We start from the raw sequence: 16,321 nt of genomic DNA, 5'->3' as shown, positions 1-16,321 counted from the left end.
CGTGTCATATGCATTACTTGAGTCGATATCATCGTCGGACTTCTCACTGTCACTTTGGATCTTAAGGAGTAACTCGACTGCCAAACGTGATGTGCTGGTGAGATCCATCAACATATTCCTCAGCACTTCAGGATCCGTTCTTGCAGACTGAAAGGGAAGACAGAACCTGCAGTACAAAAACGTTGAAAGATGGTGCCAAATGTGGATGGAAGCACAGGGATTGCTGGGATGTGAAGCGATGCATCACAGGGCATTGGGACAGAACCCAGAATGCCTCGCACTCCCTTACCCCTTCCCACAAGCCACAGCGCCAGAATGGGAAGAGGTGATCTGTGGGATAGCTGCCCATAATGCACCATTCGCAATGTCGCTGCAAGTGCCATGCCAGTGTGCTTGCAGCTGACACTGTGGACACACTGCAACGCTTTCCCTGCTGTGCTCTCCGAGGGCTGGTTTAACTCACAGTGCTCTACATCTGCACGTGTAGCCATGCCCTGAAAGTGCTTCTGTAAAAACAGCATCGTGGAGTTTCATGTTTAAAGACTCTCAATGATTTCCAGATAAAGTAGTCTCAGTTTACAAACAACAAAATAAAATAATAAAGAAGATTTTCTAGCTGCCAGCCTTGCGAGCTCAGCCTGAGATCTGAAACTGGGTTATTTCCTTTTCAAACATCATCAACTGTATTGGCGCTGTGAGCTGTAGCAGAGGGTATAATGCTGTCTGATTAATGCCCTAAGTGACACCTGTGTATCAACAGGTACAGCAGGTTCTCTCAAGGGTAGCTGATTGAATTCTGTTGGTCATCCACAAGGATTAGAATCCAGTTCACTTTTCCATAGTTGTTTTGGTTCAATAGGGGTAATAGGAGTGAAAACTTATGTCTGAATCTAGCATCAACCTATATGACTCTAAATACAGGTCTGCGGAGTACAAAATTGCCATTCATCGCTTTTTGAAGTAGGACTGCATGTTAAAAATCAAAGAATTTGATTCGTTGTGTTAATTTGTAACAGCTCATCAACTGTTGGGAGTTACCAAGGATCTGATTTTCAAAGATGCTGAGCTCCCACTGACTTCAGCTAAAGCTGCAGAACCTCAATTCTTCTGAAAATTAGGCCTTGAATTCTTAATCTAGCCCCCTTCTCTCCATAGTCACCTAAGAACGTGCTACCTTTGTTCCTCTGCTCCTAATGACAGACATTTCAAAATAGATCACTTGAAATAATCAGCAGTCTAATAGTTACGGGTTACTGGAGAATGCTTAGCTATAAACCATGCAGTAATAATCATGCATTTCCCATTTTCAGAGATTGTTTATTGTTATATGGGTAAAATAGTCAAAACTGCCTAAAAGATACACACCTACACTGCAATTAAACACCCACAGCTCCAGGGGCTGTTTAAGTGCATTGGAGATTTACCTTCATGTAGAAAATAGATGGGTAGCTGCACCCCGATCCCGAACATCTACACCACAATTAAACAGCAACTCAGCCCAAGCCCCACAAGTCTGAGTCAGCTGACATGGGCCAGCCGCAGGTGTTTAATCATAATGTAGATGTATCCTAAGTGACTGAGGTGCTTAAGACCTGTTGAAAAGCAACAAGATTGAGCACGTGTTTTATGTAGGCACATCTGACATTTTAGTCTACATACTTTGTGCTCAGCATGTAATATGAAAACATCACCTTTCTGGTTGCAAGCTGCTACCTTCCCACAGACAAAGCGACTGCTTTCAGGAAAAGCTCAAGGAATGTTTCACACACACTCCTTTTGTTCTCCATTTCTTGGACCAGATTTCTGCACATAAGGGACAGCAAACTGTGTCCCTAAACCTTGCCACTATGAGTGTTCATAAGAAGCTGTCAGACTATATTGAACACCTTTGTTATATACCCTTTGGTGTGAATATCGCAATGGCAATTGCAATAGTATCTGAAATATTCATAGAGTCCCACTGCTACCTATCTATTTTCTGCATAATTTCACACATATAAAGATTCATATTTTTCGGGGTTTAAAAACCTAAATTTTCTCATCCAGATAAAATTGAAATGGATGAGCTGCTTTATATTTACCTACAGTGTGCCACACCTAGAATTTGCATATATCTATACTCACATGTTATTTATATTGATTTACCTTATTATTTCACATCATCCTGCTAATTATTTTTCTGAGCTACAATATGATCGAAAGCTTCAGATTTATCTTACTGCAGGTAAACTTCTGAGAGGATTTGATCCTGCTTATCCTACAACCCTCTGGATAGATACAAAAACATTTTGCAATGGACTTCCTTTCCATGTTGTTTTTGATGAAGAGGTAAGGCAAGCACCTGGTAAGTAAGTTTTACACACACAAGCCATATAGGCCCAGGTTCACAAAAGGATTTAGGCATTGTGATGCTATGCTGAGCAATGACAGGGGTGAATCCTAAGCCCCATCCCACTCATAGAGGTAGGTGCCCATCTATGCTAGCGATCCATGAGCTGTGATAAGATAGGCTTCCCTCTATCTAACTCTTGTGGGTGGCCTGATCCAGTAGATGTGCTCAGAGGCCATCTAGTTCCACACAAAATGGCCAGGGTGGCAGGGAGAACCTCCTTATAACCATTAGCCCAGGGCTCACCTGTTGCACTAACCACTTGGCTATGGAGTGATTTTCACTTTCTCTCTGACTCAGTTAATATTTAATTATTTAACTACAGTGGAATAACTTCAGTAGGAGAGATTGAGGGAGCCCCACATCAGATTATCCCATGGCCCTGTGGTTAGTGCTGAAAGATGGCAGATACCTGATCAAATCCCTTCTTCTCGTCAATCAGAGGGAAACTTGAAGTGGGGTCTCCCACATTGCAAGGGGGTTCACTGAGATTTCTGAGCGTGAAGTGGCTGCATACATGCTAACAAAGTACATCATTCTCAGTCGCTCAATCATCAAACACATTCATTTCCTGGATTCTCCAACAGCATTGGATTGTTCCCCCATCTCCTGGACTCCCTAGCAAAGTGATTTCTCCCCTGACAGCCCAGCACTTGCATCTGGCTTCCCTTTTATATCCCCCACTCACAATCCCCTGCTCACCCAATGACTTCTGTGGGTGAGCAGGGGATTGGGAGTTGGGGATCATTGAGACTCTGCATGCAGCTGGCTGATCATTGAGACTCTGCATGCAGCAAAGGGTTCCTCTTCTAGGAAAATCCAGACACACAGCCATGTGACTGGCACACCACTCCCTCCTCTGGGAAGAGGAACCCAGTTTCTTTTCATTCCTAGTGGCAGGACTCTGAGCCATTTCTCTTTCACAAACTTATTGCCACAAGGGGACTGGTATGACAGCTTCTGCCTTCCCACTGACTGCAGCAATTAAGTGCTGGGGAACTCTCCCAGATTTGCTTGGTCCCTGGCAAGCTCCTCAACTTCCTACTCTCATGCTCTGCAGAGAATGTTGGCTTCACACAGGAGATGGATGGATGAGAAAGAGTGAGTGTGGGTAAGCAAAGCAAATAAATTAGCCACTTATGGGAAGTGTTCCAGCAACCGGGCTAGATAAAGAGGTTTCAAAATTTTGATGGGACTCACTTCATAATGTAGTAAAAGGTAAATGAAAATCAGGCGGTTTAAGCCTGTTAAGGCATCTTATCAACTCCACTGCAACCACATTCTTTGTGCCGAATAAGGTCTTGCTTCCATCAACTGGGGCAGATCCTCAGCTGCGGTGCAATTAACTTAGTCATAGAAAGTGAATTGCTTGTTGAGGAGAAAGTCCCAGGCCCTGCTGAAATTAGGATCATATATTATCATCAGTTTCAAAGACACCTCTCAAACCCTTAAAAACTGATACAAGATATGTCCTGAAGAAAGTAACCATAGGTCAATGGTGCCCATTACAAAGTTAGTATTTGCCACCACAGTTATTTTCTCTTCTGAGTGTAGGTCAATACTGTGAACTCTCTCAGATCTCCCTTTGCGGTAGCTGCTGGCAAAGGCTGACTTGTTAATTTGTTTTTGTAATTATAGTATTTAACTATAATGAGTAGTATATCTTTTTTAAAGGTTCTAGAAGCACCCATCCCAAATGCTGAATGTCCCTTACAAAACTTAAGATTATAACAATGAGTTTGAAAATCACAGAAAACAGCTTAAATCTGGTACCACTGCCGTAAATCATGAAACCATGGCCATATAAGGAACAGAAAAGAGATCATAGCATGGCAGATTGTAGAAACAAACATAATATAATCCTCTTTAATGTTAGAACTAATTTTTCTCCAAAGTCACCATGACATTGCTATACACCCTAGGGATCTGGCAATTGTGGGGAGACAAGGAAGGAGCTTAATGAATCTTAGAAAAAGTATGATTTATGTAACGTTGCAGAACTGAACTGAACATCACTCCATGCTTTCTCATTACTAATCGTTGATGTTCTACAGCATATCATTGATGGAAAATTGACTTGATTCTCCTCTCATTTGTACTGGTTTTAAGCTGCATTGGGATTGGTTGAATTACATGGGATTTACACTGGTGTAAGCAAAACAAAGATCATACTCATTACTTGAATATAATTGGTATTTCACTGAAGATTAATGTTTGGAATCAGCAATATATATCAAGGACACTTGTATGATTATAACACTATTTCCTAGTTCCAAGCTAACAGTCTATGTTATGTTATTCTATAAGAGAGAAGCAATGCAGAGAAATGAGCCATGTACTTGGGCGGTGAGACGGTTGACTGGCTCTGTGTGAAGCTAAGTCCATTTGAAAATAGTGATCATGTATTGCAAGTGATGGTTCAGATGACTGGTAGCTGATCCCAAAGAGGACATGAAATGTAACCTGTGGCCCATGTTGTTTTAAAGCTCAGAATAAAGCAAGCTGGGGTGAGCATTCAAAAGATTGTCCCTGGCCTTCAGACCATGGGCATTCGCCTGGATCATTACTTCAGTATCGTGCACCCAGAAGTGACATTCACCATCTCTAGCGTTCAGAAGTTTATCAACAGTCAATTTGTTTTCCGGACTAGGAGAGAGATGATGCCAGAGTCATGGAAACAACGTCCAATGCTAGAGCTGAGAGGTACTTAATTTTTTCAATGAACATACATGGCTCTTGCTAAATCAAGAACAACAGTAGAGTTGAATTGGCTGATTTCTCCTCCCTCACTGCATTAGACAAATAAATGGCAGCTGTTTGTATAGTATAGGAAAGATGAGTGATACTTTAATACACTCATGGACAAATCCTGCCTCTCCCTCTGCAGGTATGGTGGGTTCTCTGGCAAGAGAACCAATAAGATTCCATTTGTGGAAGGCTGGGGTATTGGGGATGCATAGAAGTGCTCACCCCAAAGCATGGAACTCATCCTTTTAGGGGCTTCCTGACTTATTGGGGCAAGGCAGACAGTGAGTGGGGGCAGAATGAGAAGGTAGCTCCCTACATAAACCCTCTGGTCCTTCTCCTTTGTTGTGTATGCGGTAGGATGATAAAATAGAAGCTATTTTAGCTATTAAGTTGAGGCACTCTCTGGAGAGTAGTTCTGCTGCCACTACATAGTCCCTCCCACTTGTCCCGGTGGATATCCCCAGCATGCAGCCAAGACCATCTGCTTCATTGGCAGTTTGGGGTGTGCAAGATCAGGCCCAGAGAACTCAGTTCTGCTGTCAGTACCACTTGCAGGGGAGCTGGAACAATTTGTATAGTGAGGGTATAGGGTAAAAAATTACACTGGCAGCCAGCTTCCCTCCCTCCAGCACCTCCTGCCCACTGGCAGCCTCCCCGATCTGCTCCTCCCTCTCCCTCTCCCTCTCCCTCCCACCCACTGTGATCTAGTCAGTTTCTTTTTGTTTATAGTCATTTATACTATAAATAGCATATACTATATGATTCTCATTTCTATCTTTCTCCTTTATTTAAAAATACAGAACAGTTTAGATTACAGTGACAAAGAAATCACTTTATCTGATTGGTTTTCCTTCAGAGAAAATGGTATTGAGTGGTGCTCTGATTGGTCCATTTAGTTGCAACAGAGTTTATATTTAAAAGGAAAGGAAAAATGTGTTTGTGCCCTTACTTTGCTTCTTTAATACATAAAAAAGGCCACCTGAAAATTTTATTTTATCATGTTTTGTCTTAGAAGTATCATGCATGTCAAATCTGGTCTTCCCTGGTTTTGCTGGAGATCTTTTGGAAGGTTTCAGAAGTGTATTGAGTAAAAAAATGTTAACAAAATAAGGAGTTCTAAACAGTTAGAGTAAAAATTACATTTCCTCCCAGTTATTTACATTTAATTTGTGTGGCTTCTGTTATGTCATAAATCTTTTAGTTCTCCAGTTGTCCATACAATTTCTCAAGAAAAACACAATAGATAAGACCTGAATTTCTAAGAAAGAAAGAAAGAAAGAAAGAAAGAAAGAAAGAAAGAAAAAATAAATCTACCTATCCTTCAGGCATTCTTTATATATCATAAAGAAGCAAAAAAGGGCACGAACTCAATTTTTCCCCTTGCAAATCACCATTAAAACTCAGTAATTCTCTCCTGTGCCCACGGATGAAGTAAAAACATATCGTATATAAGGCATATTGTCAAAGGGAAAGAAACTCTCATAGGAAAAGTAGTCATATTCCCTTACACTGGATTTAAAAAAAAACAGGTTCGATGCCTGACTCTGCCATAGACTTTCTGGGTGAAAATCCAGGCTCTGCTGAAGTCAATGGGAGTTTTGACAGGCATGTTGTAAGCAATGAGTGAGGAAGGAGAGTAGTTTCTATTATAGAGAAGATAGAGTGGGTCAGGCTTAGGCACCTTCTAGAGATTGCAAAAAGCCACCGCTTCCTGCCCAGCACAGCACAGCATCCTTAGGAATCTGACTGAAAGTGTAGGAAACTGAGGGTATGTTTGCACTGCAATTTGACACCTGCGGCTGGCCCATGCCAGCTGACTCTGGTTCACGGGGCTCGGGCTGTGGGGCTGTTGAAATGCAGTGCAGATGTTCCAGCTCGGGCTGCAGCTTGGGCTCTGGGACCTTCCCACCTTGCAAGGTCCTAGAGCCCAGGGTCCAGCCGAGCCCAAACATCTACACTGCTGTTAAAGAGCCCCACAGTGAGAGCCTGAGTCAGCTGGCATGGGCCAGCCGCAGGTGTCTAATTGCAGTGCAGACAAACCCTTACAGTCCCCAAGGTGACATACACCTAAAGATAAGCCATTGTCCTAAGGGCTAAGAATCCTATACTATTAAAACTAGGCTGTTGAAAGTTTTCACTTTCTTTTCCAATTGTTCTAAACAGGCCAGATGATCTGGATGGAGTCTCTGCAGTGCATGCTCTATCTCTGCTCACCTTTATTGCGCACCTTGCATGAGTTGGAAGAGAGACAGATGCACATTGCGGACATAGCACCTCATGATGTTACCAGGGATTTGATTCTTCTCAACCAGCAAAGACTGGCTGAGATGGAGCTCTCTAACCAGCTGGAGAGGAAAAAAGAAGAACTGCGGATACTCTCAAAGCACCTGGAGGAAGAGAAGAAAAAGACAGAAGCTCTGCTCTACGCCATGCTTCCAAAGCATGTGGCCAACCAGCTAAAAGAGGGGAAACGAGTTGAGGCAGGTGAATGAATATGATACATGTATTTAAAAAAGCAGCCCTGTCCTTAATATTAGATTTGGGAACTCTGCTGTTACCCAGAGCTGGCTCCAGGGATGTGCAAACTATGTAGCCTCAATGATACCCCCCTTTCTGGTGGCTGCCCATTCAGCAAGCACAATACTGGTGCTCTGAGTGGCACCAATAAAGCAAGCTTTGTTTTGATGTATGTAGAAGATGGGAGGTGTGAGGGTGACTGGAGAGCTATAGGAAAAAGATTGAACAAATTGGCCATAGAGTATCTCTACAATGCTTTGTTCCTCTAAAAAAATGTGTAAGCCCAGCACTGGCCTGATTTAGGAAAGCATTTTTATTCTTATTTAGGACAGCATTTAAGCAAATTCCACTGAAGTAAATGGGCCTTAAGCACAAACTTAAAGTTAAGCATGTGCTTAAGTGCTGCCTGGAGTAGGAATAGAGTAAAGAATGTGCTTAAGTGCTTTGCTGAATCAGGCTCATGTGCTTAAGCATCTGTAGACAGCTTCCTGGATTGTCTAAGATGTGCTGCTGTTCTTACATTTGATACATTATTAAATCAGATCCTCCCTTACCAATATGGATCTTAAATTAATCATCTTATTTGCTAAAAATTTGGTGAGAAAAGCAATCTCAGCAAACAAGTCTCGTGTGTGCATAGTAGCCACAACTACTGATTGGTCCAGGCAGAATTATTTATAAATGGAAGGAGTACTAACATAGACCTTTCTGTTCACAGGAGAGTTTAAAGAATGCACCATATTGTTCAGTGATGTTGTGACGTTTACCAACATTTGTACCCAGTGTGAGCCTATTCAGATAGTCCTCATGTTAAATTCAATGTATCTACGATTTGACAGACTAACCACAGTGCATGATGTCTACAAGGTAATTACTTATTTACAAAGGCTGCAGCTATTTTCATTAAACTAATTTTTGGGAATTGCAAAGGTTTTCAGGAAAGCATGCAATACTGGAGTTTATGGTGACCTTGGAGGAGGTCAGGAAGCTAGAGGAATGTAAGTTGTTAATAACCGTTGCTGCTATTTCAATGTTGCTATATTTAATTAAAGCAATTATTTTTTTTCCACAGTTTTGTAATGAAAACTAGCCAACATGCAGAGACTGTAATTAAATGTGCTAAAAAGATTCAAACATGAGTGGAACCAGGCCTGCCTCATTTCCTTGACTTCATTTAGCTCATTCTGAACCCACCATTCCCCTTTTGGAGCTATTCAGAGTGGCAGATTTTAATCTCTCTTGTCCTTGACCTGGTACCCCTTAGTTACTCACTCCTTATTTTGCCGTCACTGGGGTAAGGACAGTTGATCTCTTTTTACCCCAGAAAAGCCTACCTATAAACCCAAGGTGATAGGACACTTATTATATCACCTTCTGATACCAGTCCAAAGTGGTAAAACTAGTTGAGTAGCCCATTTTGGATAGCTTGGATTGTTCACTTTATGCCCAACCTGGCTTAGATCATTGTCCTGGACATGCAGAAAAAAAGACAAAATGCAAGAGATGTGTCTTAATTAGGCCACAACTTTATACTTAACTCATCTGGTAACTAACTGGCTGTAACTCATACAGTGCAAGTCATGGATACTTCCTTAATTGGTTCTACCTGGTGGAGGGCTGCCATCAGCTCCCCCTCACCCAGCTGGTCCTAGCCTGTTGCTGGGACTCCACTGCACTCCCCTCTAATGAAAGTACAGGGGCTGGGAAAAGGGGGTAATTTCTTGGCTGTATCAGGTGTTGGGAGCCTCAGGCCTGTTTCCCAGCTTCTTTAAGGAATGTCTTCCAATTCTGCTTTCTCAGGGAACCAGTTCCCTATGGAACGAGTACCTGGACTGGATACATGCCACCTGTTGAGTTGTGATCACTTGAACATTACCCCACTGGGTCCCTGAGTTGCTGTGGGGAAGGCAAAAAATCTCACCTCACCCTGGCCAGCCTGGTGGTGAGGGAAAAATTCCCACCCAGCCCCCAAAAAGGCAACTGATGCAATGCTCACAATAGCCCAAGGAACTCAGTGGCCTGGGCTCAGGCTGGAGGGCAGAGTTTATATACCCTCCCTCAGGTGCACAAGGGCCAATGACTTAGCTGAGCTCCACTGGCCTGCCCACCAGGAGCCACTACCAGTCCAGACAAAGCTGTCCCTGTGGCTGTGGGGGGGCTGCAGTGTCTTCTTAAATATCCTCTTTCTCTGGCAGTAACATTATCAGCTAGATCAGGGATAGGCAACCTATGGCACGGGTGCCGAAGGGGACACGCAAGCTGATTTTCAGTGGCACTCACACTGCCTGGGTCCTGGCCACCAGTCCGGGGGGTGCTGCATTTTAATTTAATTTTAAATGAAGCTTCTTAAACATTTTTAAAACCTTATTTACTTTACATACAACAATAGTTTAGTTATATATTATAGACTTATAGAAAGGGACCTTCTGAAAACGTTAAAATGTATTATTGGCACACGAAACCTTAAACTAGAGTGAATAAATGAAGACTCGGCACACCACTTCTGAAAGGTTGCCGACCCCTGAGCTAGATCCAATTAACATCTTAGAGATGAAACTTTCATTCAAACGGAATGTGGGTATTTTCTCCTTAGTCAGATCTTGGCTGGCGTAATCGGCTTAGCTCCATGGAATTCTGAAGTCTGAACATCTGGCCTGAAATGAATATCCCTCCCCCTACAGTTGCAAATAGCTACACAAGTACATCCAAATTTTGAAGTCCTTACTCATTCCTTACTCAGGCAAAACTCCCAGTTAAACATGTGGGAGCTTTGGGGAAGAGTAGGTTACAGTTCCAAGGTTCCCAGGAGGGAATGAATTATTGAAACTGATCAAAGGCACTTACCTAGCCCCAGCTAAAAAATGTCGGAAGTTATGAATAAATCCAATTAAAGAAAATCTCTTGGCACAGCATAAATATAATTAGAATATATATTTGCATTAGTGACTTTGGCTGTTATTTACTATAGAAAATAACTGACATTGTCATTAAATGGACTACCTTGATGGGAACTATCTATAGCTATATAGTTTTCATGCCTAGCATACTATATTGTTTTAAGTAGTTATGTTAATGGGGAACTCATTAGGAATTTGGTGCTTGCTATATTACTTGCTTTCAAGAAAAAACCACCAGTAAATCCAATTTAAGCTAATCACTCATGTAGTGATAATGAATGAAATATTGAAACCTCCTCAGAGTTGTTTAGAGAATTTCTTCACAGCATAATGGCTTTGTACAATGAATTTAATACTTTTGAGATTTCTGTGGTTCAAGCAACCTTTTTATATTCCTGGCAAGGGCTCTGCATAATCTCTTTCCAGGGCCAAATCCCAAAGCACTTTCTTAGGCACAACTTCCACTCACTACAATGGGATCTATGCCTGAGTAAAGACTACTGACTTTGCCTATAATAGAGATTATGAGGAAATCCCTAGGTTGCAGTAGGTTGCTTGAAGACAACCTGGTCCTTTTGTAAGGAAGGTTAGGACAGACCAGCACCACACAGCCTGCTTCACACTGCATTTTAATATATTCCTAACATTTGGATAGTTTTTCTGAACTATCATTTGACAAGTTTAATAGTAATTGTCACTGAAGAATAGCCCCTAACTTACATTTTTCCCTAAAATATCCTTTTAAAACCCAATTTGTGAATTAGCCAGCCATGTATGAATTGTCATCACTTCGATAACCGCATTGGTCGTTTGGACACCATTACTGATGAGCAATCAACCAATTGTCTCCACCCCTGATGATTGTGTCAGTGCTTGAGTCTCTGCGAAGTCCATTCCTCTCCACTCTTGCTACTATGTTGCCAATCCATCTCTTCTGTCTACCTCTTCTTCTCATCCCCTGTACTGTCCTTTGGAGAATGATCTTGGATATGCCAGATGATCTTGTTACATGGCCGCACTACTTCAGCTTGCACTTCTTCACATTCGTCAGGAGGTCTTCATGTGACCCAGCGCATTGGATGATGATGTTGCGAACCTCTTCATTTAGTGACCTGGTTGAAGTAGATGCCCAGGATTTTATGGAAGTATCTCATCTCTTCTACCTGTATTTTCCATTCAAGTTCTGCATAAGGGTCCATGTCTCGCACGCATACAGAAAAATGGAAATGACCGATGTGTGCAGCAGTTTCAGTTTGGATTCCAGGGAAATGTTCATATTCCTCCAAATTGGCTTTAGCTTTGCCACTGCTGCTGCTGTTTGCGCAGGTCTTGCCAGAATTTCTGCCTTGGATCCTTCATCAGTGATGGTTGCCTCCAAATACTTGAACTGTTTCACTGTCTTCAGCTCTTGTCCACTGACAGTGATATGTGAGCTGATCCCATCACATTTGTTTGTCATCAACTAGTTTTCTCTGTACTGATTTCCATGCTGTATTTTGTGGGGGTTTCATCCAATCATTTCACAAGGTTGGCAAGTTCATCTTTGCTGCCTGCCAGGCTGTCAATGTCATCAGTGAACCGAAGATTTGAGATTGTTTGGCCCCCAGTGCTGACTGTGCATATGTGATCTTCTAGGGCATCAGTCATTATGCACTCCAAGTAGATGTTGAACAGTGTGGGCAAAAGAAGGCATCTTTGCTGAACTTCAACTGTGTTGCAAAACCACTCTCTTATTGTCATTTGACGAGAACTGCACTGCTGGCCTTGGTGTACAGTTGTTTAATGATAAGATTAAGCTTACAACCAGCATTGTACTTCTTCATGGCTGCCCAGAGAGCTTCATGCCATACTCTGTCAAACATCTTTTTGAAGTCAACAAAGACGTGGTAGATGTCCTGCTGGTGTTGTAAGTACTTCTCACATAGAACAGGAAGGTTGAAAATCTGTTCTGTAGTACTTCTTCCAGCACGAAAGCCAGTCTGTTGTTCAGCAATGATATTATCTGCTTGTGGCTTCAATCTGTTCAATATGATTTTCAACATCACTTTGCTGGGATGGCTAATTAAGCTTGTGGTCCAGTAATTTTGACACAATTGCAGGTTGCCTTTCTTTGGCAGAGTGATGATTAGTGACTGTGTCCACGTGGAGCGCTACTCACTGGTCTGCCAGATCTTGTTGCAGATCTTGGTGAGTACATCTATAATACTATTTCATCAGTTTCGGCTGGGATGTTGTCAATACCTGTGGCCTTTCCATTCTTGAGTGATTTCACAGCTGTCTCCACTTCTTCATGCAGTATTGGAAAGTCACCCTCCTCTGTTGAATCTGGGCTGTCTAGGATGCTAGGATCTCCATTTGTCTGGTGGTTGTATAGATCAGAGCAGTAGTTTGTCCACCTGTTGATGATATCCCTTTCTTCTGTAAGACTGTTCCCTTTGTCTTGAATGCGTTAGCTTTGGTCCATCTTTCCTTCATCAGATCTTTTACAACCAGGAAGGCTCATTTGCTATTTTTATTATTGATACTCTCTTCAATTTTAGAGCATTGTTTTTCAATCCATATCTCCTTGGTCACCTTCATTCCTTTCTTGATCTTTCTGCCAATTGCTCTGTATTTATCAGCTCCCTCAATACTGTTCTTGTCTCTCTTAAGTTCTCTTCTAATGTCATACATATGTAGTATTTCATTTGTGACCCATGGTTTTGTCTTCTTATGGTGTTTCCCAAGCATGTCCATTGCTGCCTCATTCGTTACAGTGTTGAAATTGTTGGTCATTGTTTCTACGTCTTCCTCTAGAGCAAGCAGCAGGGCAAATTTTCTGCCGATCATTGCTTGGAATGATTCTGCAATGTTTCAGTCTTTGAGTCTTTCTAAGTCAAACTTGGTTCTGGTGAACTTTAGCATGACGATTTTCCTTAGATGCAGCCAAAAATTTAGCATCACAAGGTTGTGATCACTTCCAATATCAGCACCGGGGAAGCTCCTTGTTTTAGCTCTGTTACTCTCAGAACAAAATCAGTTTTGCACCATGATGTAGTTGATCTGGCTGTGATATAGACCATTAGCTGCATGCCATGTTGATCATCTGGATAATTTATGTGCTCCTAATGTGTTTGCAAGAACCAGATTGTTATAGCTGATAAACTCCAAAAGTTTGTCAATTCTCTCTCACTGGTTACCACATTACAGAAAGGGCCACAATAATCTCGCCAATCTGCCTGTTTGTCAATACCCACTTTAGCATTCCAATCTCCCTCTACAATCAGGATATATTTCTTGTGCACCTTATCTATGATGTCTTGGAGCTGATTGTAAAAATCTTCAATTTGCTCATCATTATAGTTTGTTGTAAGGGCATATACTTGTACCACTGTAATATTAAACAGTACTGCCTTTAGACAGATGGAAATAAGCCTTCTGGACATTGGGTGGCATCCTAATACTGAATTCATTATATCTTTATGCACAAGAAATCCTATGCTGTTGACATGTTTGTCCTTTCCACTGTAAAAGAATACATAGCCTTCTTCCATTAGTACCTCTCCAGAGTTCTTCCATCTGACCTCAGAAATTCCTAGGAGGTGCCAGGTGTATTTTTCCATTTCATACGTGAGTTCTTTCAGCCTCCCTATTTGTCTCAATGTCCTTACATTCCATGTGACTATGGTGATGTTATCCCTTCTACGGATCCTCTTTGTTTGGGTTACACCAGTAGTATACTTGTCATGTCTGTCCTGGTGGGAGACGGATGGCACAGTCATTATTAACCCTGGGCTGCGATCAAAAATGGTTGACTTGCTCATCATATGGTGTGTCTTGGGCAATTTTCTAACCTGGCAAAGCCCATCCCTCTCCAGGCAGCCCCCTCCTAGTAGCATCTTACGAGATGCAGGAGGAGCAGTTGACCTATTCTGTCCCCAGAACCACAGGGAAACCATCTATAAATAGCATTCAGTAAATCCATTAGACTAGCTGCTGCCTCAGTGATTCATGTGTGGGGGTGTGCATGGATGTTCCCACCCTGAGTCGTAGGGGAATGCTTTCACAGCACTGTTCCTCCACTTCCTCAGGCCTCCCAAAGAGCCCTCTGTAGAACCAGGATTGAGGGGGCAGAGATGGGGCAGAAACTTTCTCACTGCAGAACCAAGGGACACATCAGACCCAACATCAGCCTTGTAGAAATCAGGGAAGACAAAAGGCTGGGGGTTCCCTCCACTGTGACCTCTCAGTAGTTGAGAGCAACCTCTCAAAGAGAAAATGGGGCAGCTGCAGGCAGAGAGAGTCCCTACCCCTGAAAAAAAAATCTCAGACTTAGAAGTATTTAGAATACTCATCTGTGTTTCCCTAAATATTAAAGGTGGAGACAATAGGCGATGCCTACATGGTGGTAGGAGGTGTCCCTGTGCCTGTATCTACTCATGCTGAGCGAGTTGCCAACTTTGCCCTGGGAATAATCATAGCAGCCAAAGAAGTGAAGAATCCGGTTTCTGGAAAACCTATCCAAGTGAGTCAATACCACAGAGATGTACATATTTCCATGGGCTGTGTGGGTGAAAGGGTTGTTGTGTGGTAAATGCACTGGTCTGGGACTCAACAGAGCTGTGTTTTGTTTCTTTGTGACCTTGGGCAAGTCCCTAGAGCCACATCTTGATAAGCTGCCTGATTTTTCAGAGATGCGTCTCACTGTATAAGCATTAATAGATAGATGGCTGGTTAACATTTTAAACGGACACTAAATAGGTGATATTCTGGGTTTCTTTGTGTCTTTGTAAAGATTAGAGTTGGGATCCACACAGGTCCTGTCCTGGCTGGAGTAGTCGGAGAAAAGATGCCTCGTTACTGCTTGTTTGGAGACACCGTGAATATAGCTTCCCGGATGGAGAGCCATGGGGTTCCAAGTAAAATTCACCTTAGCCCCACTGCCTATTAGTGAGTAATGCTCCTTCTTTACTGTTTTGCTGGGAAATTGTGCATTGCGTTTTAGATGTAAATCCCACTGTCTTCCATAACTTACTCAGTTTTAACTAATCCTTCATTACAATAATCAGTTCTTGTAAAACAATTTTATTTGTCCAAATTATTTTGAGGCAATTAGATTAGAGTGAAATTTACGGTCCCTGCAAAAAGACAGATTACTCTGATTCTACATTTTAGAATAAAACATTTCAAGTATACTTTTCCATATCTCATGTGAATACATAATACATAATGGTGTGATTTAAAGGCTCATTAGATCATCTAGGCTCACCTACAGAGCCAAAATAAGCCATAGAATTTCATCAATTTATCCCTGTACTGAGCCTGATAACTGGTGACATAACAGTTTTTTGGGGATTTATTTAGCATGAGCTACATAAACCACTGTATTTTTTCCACCCATGAGGAATATGGACTTCTCAATACCAATAAAACCTTTATACCACACCTCCATATTGTCCATAAAATCAGAGCTTTTGTTCACCTAAGAATCACTTAATTGACCCCTTTCCCTAGTTTTTGCTCTCTGTTTTCTAAAAATAAAGGACTAAACTCTGTTCATCCAAGTTTGAAGCATAATGATAATTTCTGATATGTAATATATGAAGTTTGCCACCAGAAATACTTAGTTAAACTACATTAGGGCAGATAGGGTGACCAGACAGCAAATGTGAAAAATTGGGACAGGGGATGGGGGGCGGGGGCGGTAATAGGAGCCTATATAAGAAAAAGAACCAAAAATTGGGACTGTCCCTATAAAATCAGGACATCTGGTCACTCTAAGGGCAGAAGA

At 42.0% G+C, this 16,321-nt stretch overlaps 1 protein-coding gene across 4 annotated transcripts in view; it reads left to right on the top strand.

The window, feature by feature from the left end:
- Positions 1 to 16,321, top strand: part of LOC115657997 (guanylate cyclase soluble subunit beta-2-like) — a 41,660-nt gene that overhangs the window by 13,389 nt on the left and 11,950 nt on the right. For all 4 annotated transcript variants that reach the window (XM_030576447.1, XM_030576448.1, XM_030576449.1 and 1 more), the window contains 6 exons: positions 2,225 to 2,328; positions 4,876 to 5,092; positions 7,301 to 7,621; positions 8,373 to 8,521; positions 14,909 to 15,055; positions 15,326 to 15,480. In XM_030576447.1, the coding sequence (XP_030432307.1) occupies positions 2,225 to 2,328; positions 4,876 to 5,092; positions 7,301 to 7,621; positions 8,373 to 8,521; positions 14,909 to 15,055; positions 15,326 to 15,480 (1,093 nt within the window). The remainder of the gene's footprint in view (positions 1 to 2,224; positions 2,329 to 4,875; positions 5,093 to 7,300; positions 7,622 to 8,372; positions 8,522 to 14,908; positions 15,056 to 15,325; positions 15,481 to 16,321) is intronic.

Source organism: Gopherus evgoodei, chromosome 9, assembly GCF_007399415.2.
Source record: "Gopherus evgoodei ecotype Sinaloan lineage chromosome 9, rGopEvg1_v1.p, whole genome shotgun sequence".
Taxonomy (NCBI): Eukaryota; Metazoa; Chordata; order Testudines; family Testudinidae; genus Gopherus; species Gopherus evgoodei.
Note: the sequence above shows the minus strand (reverse complement) of the source record. Positions and strands in the feature narration are given on the sequence as shown.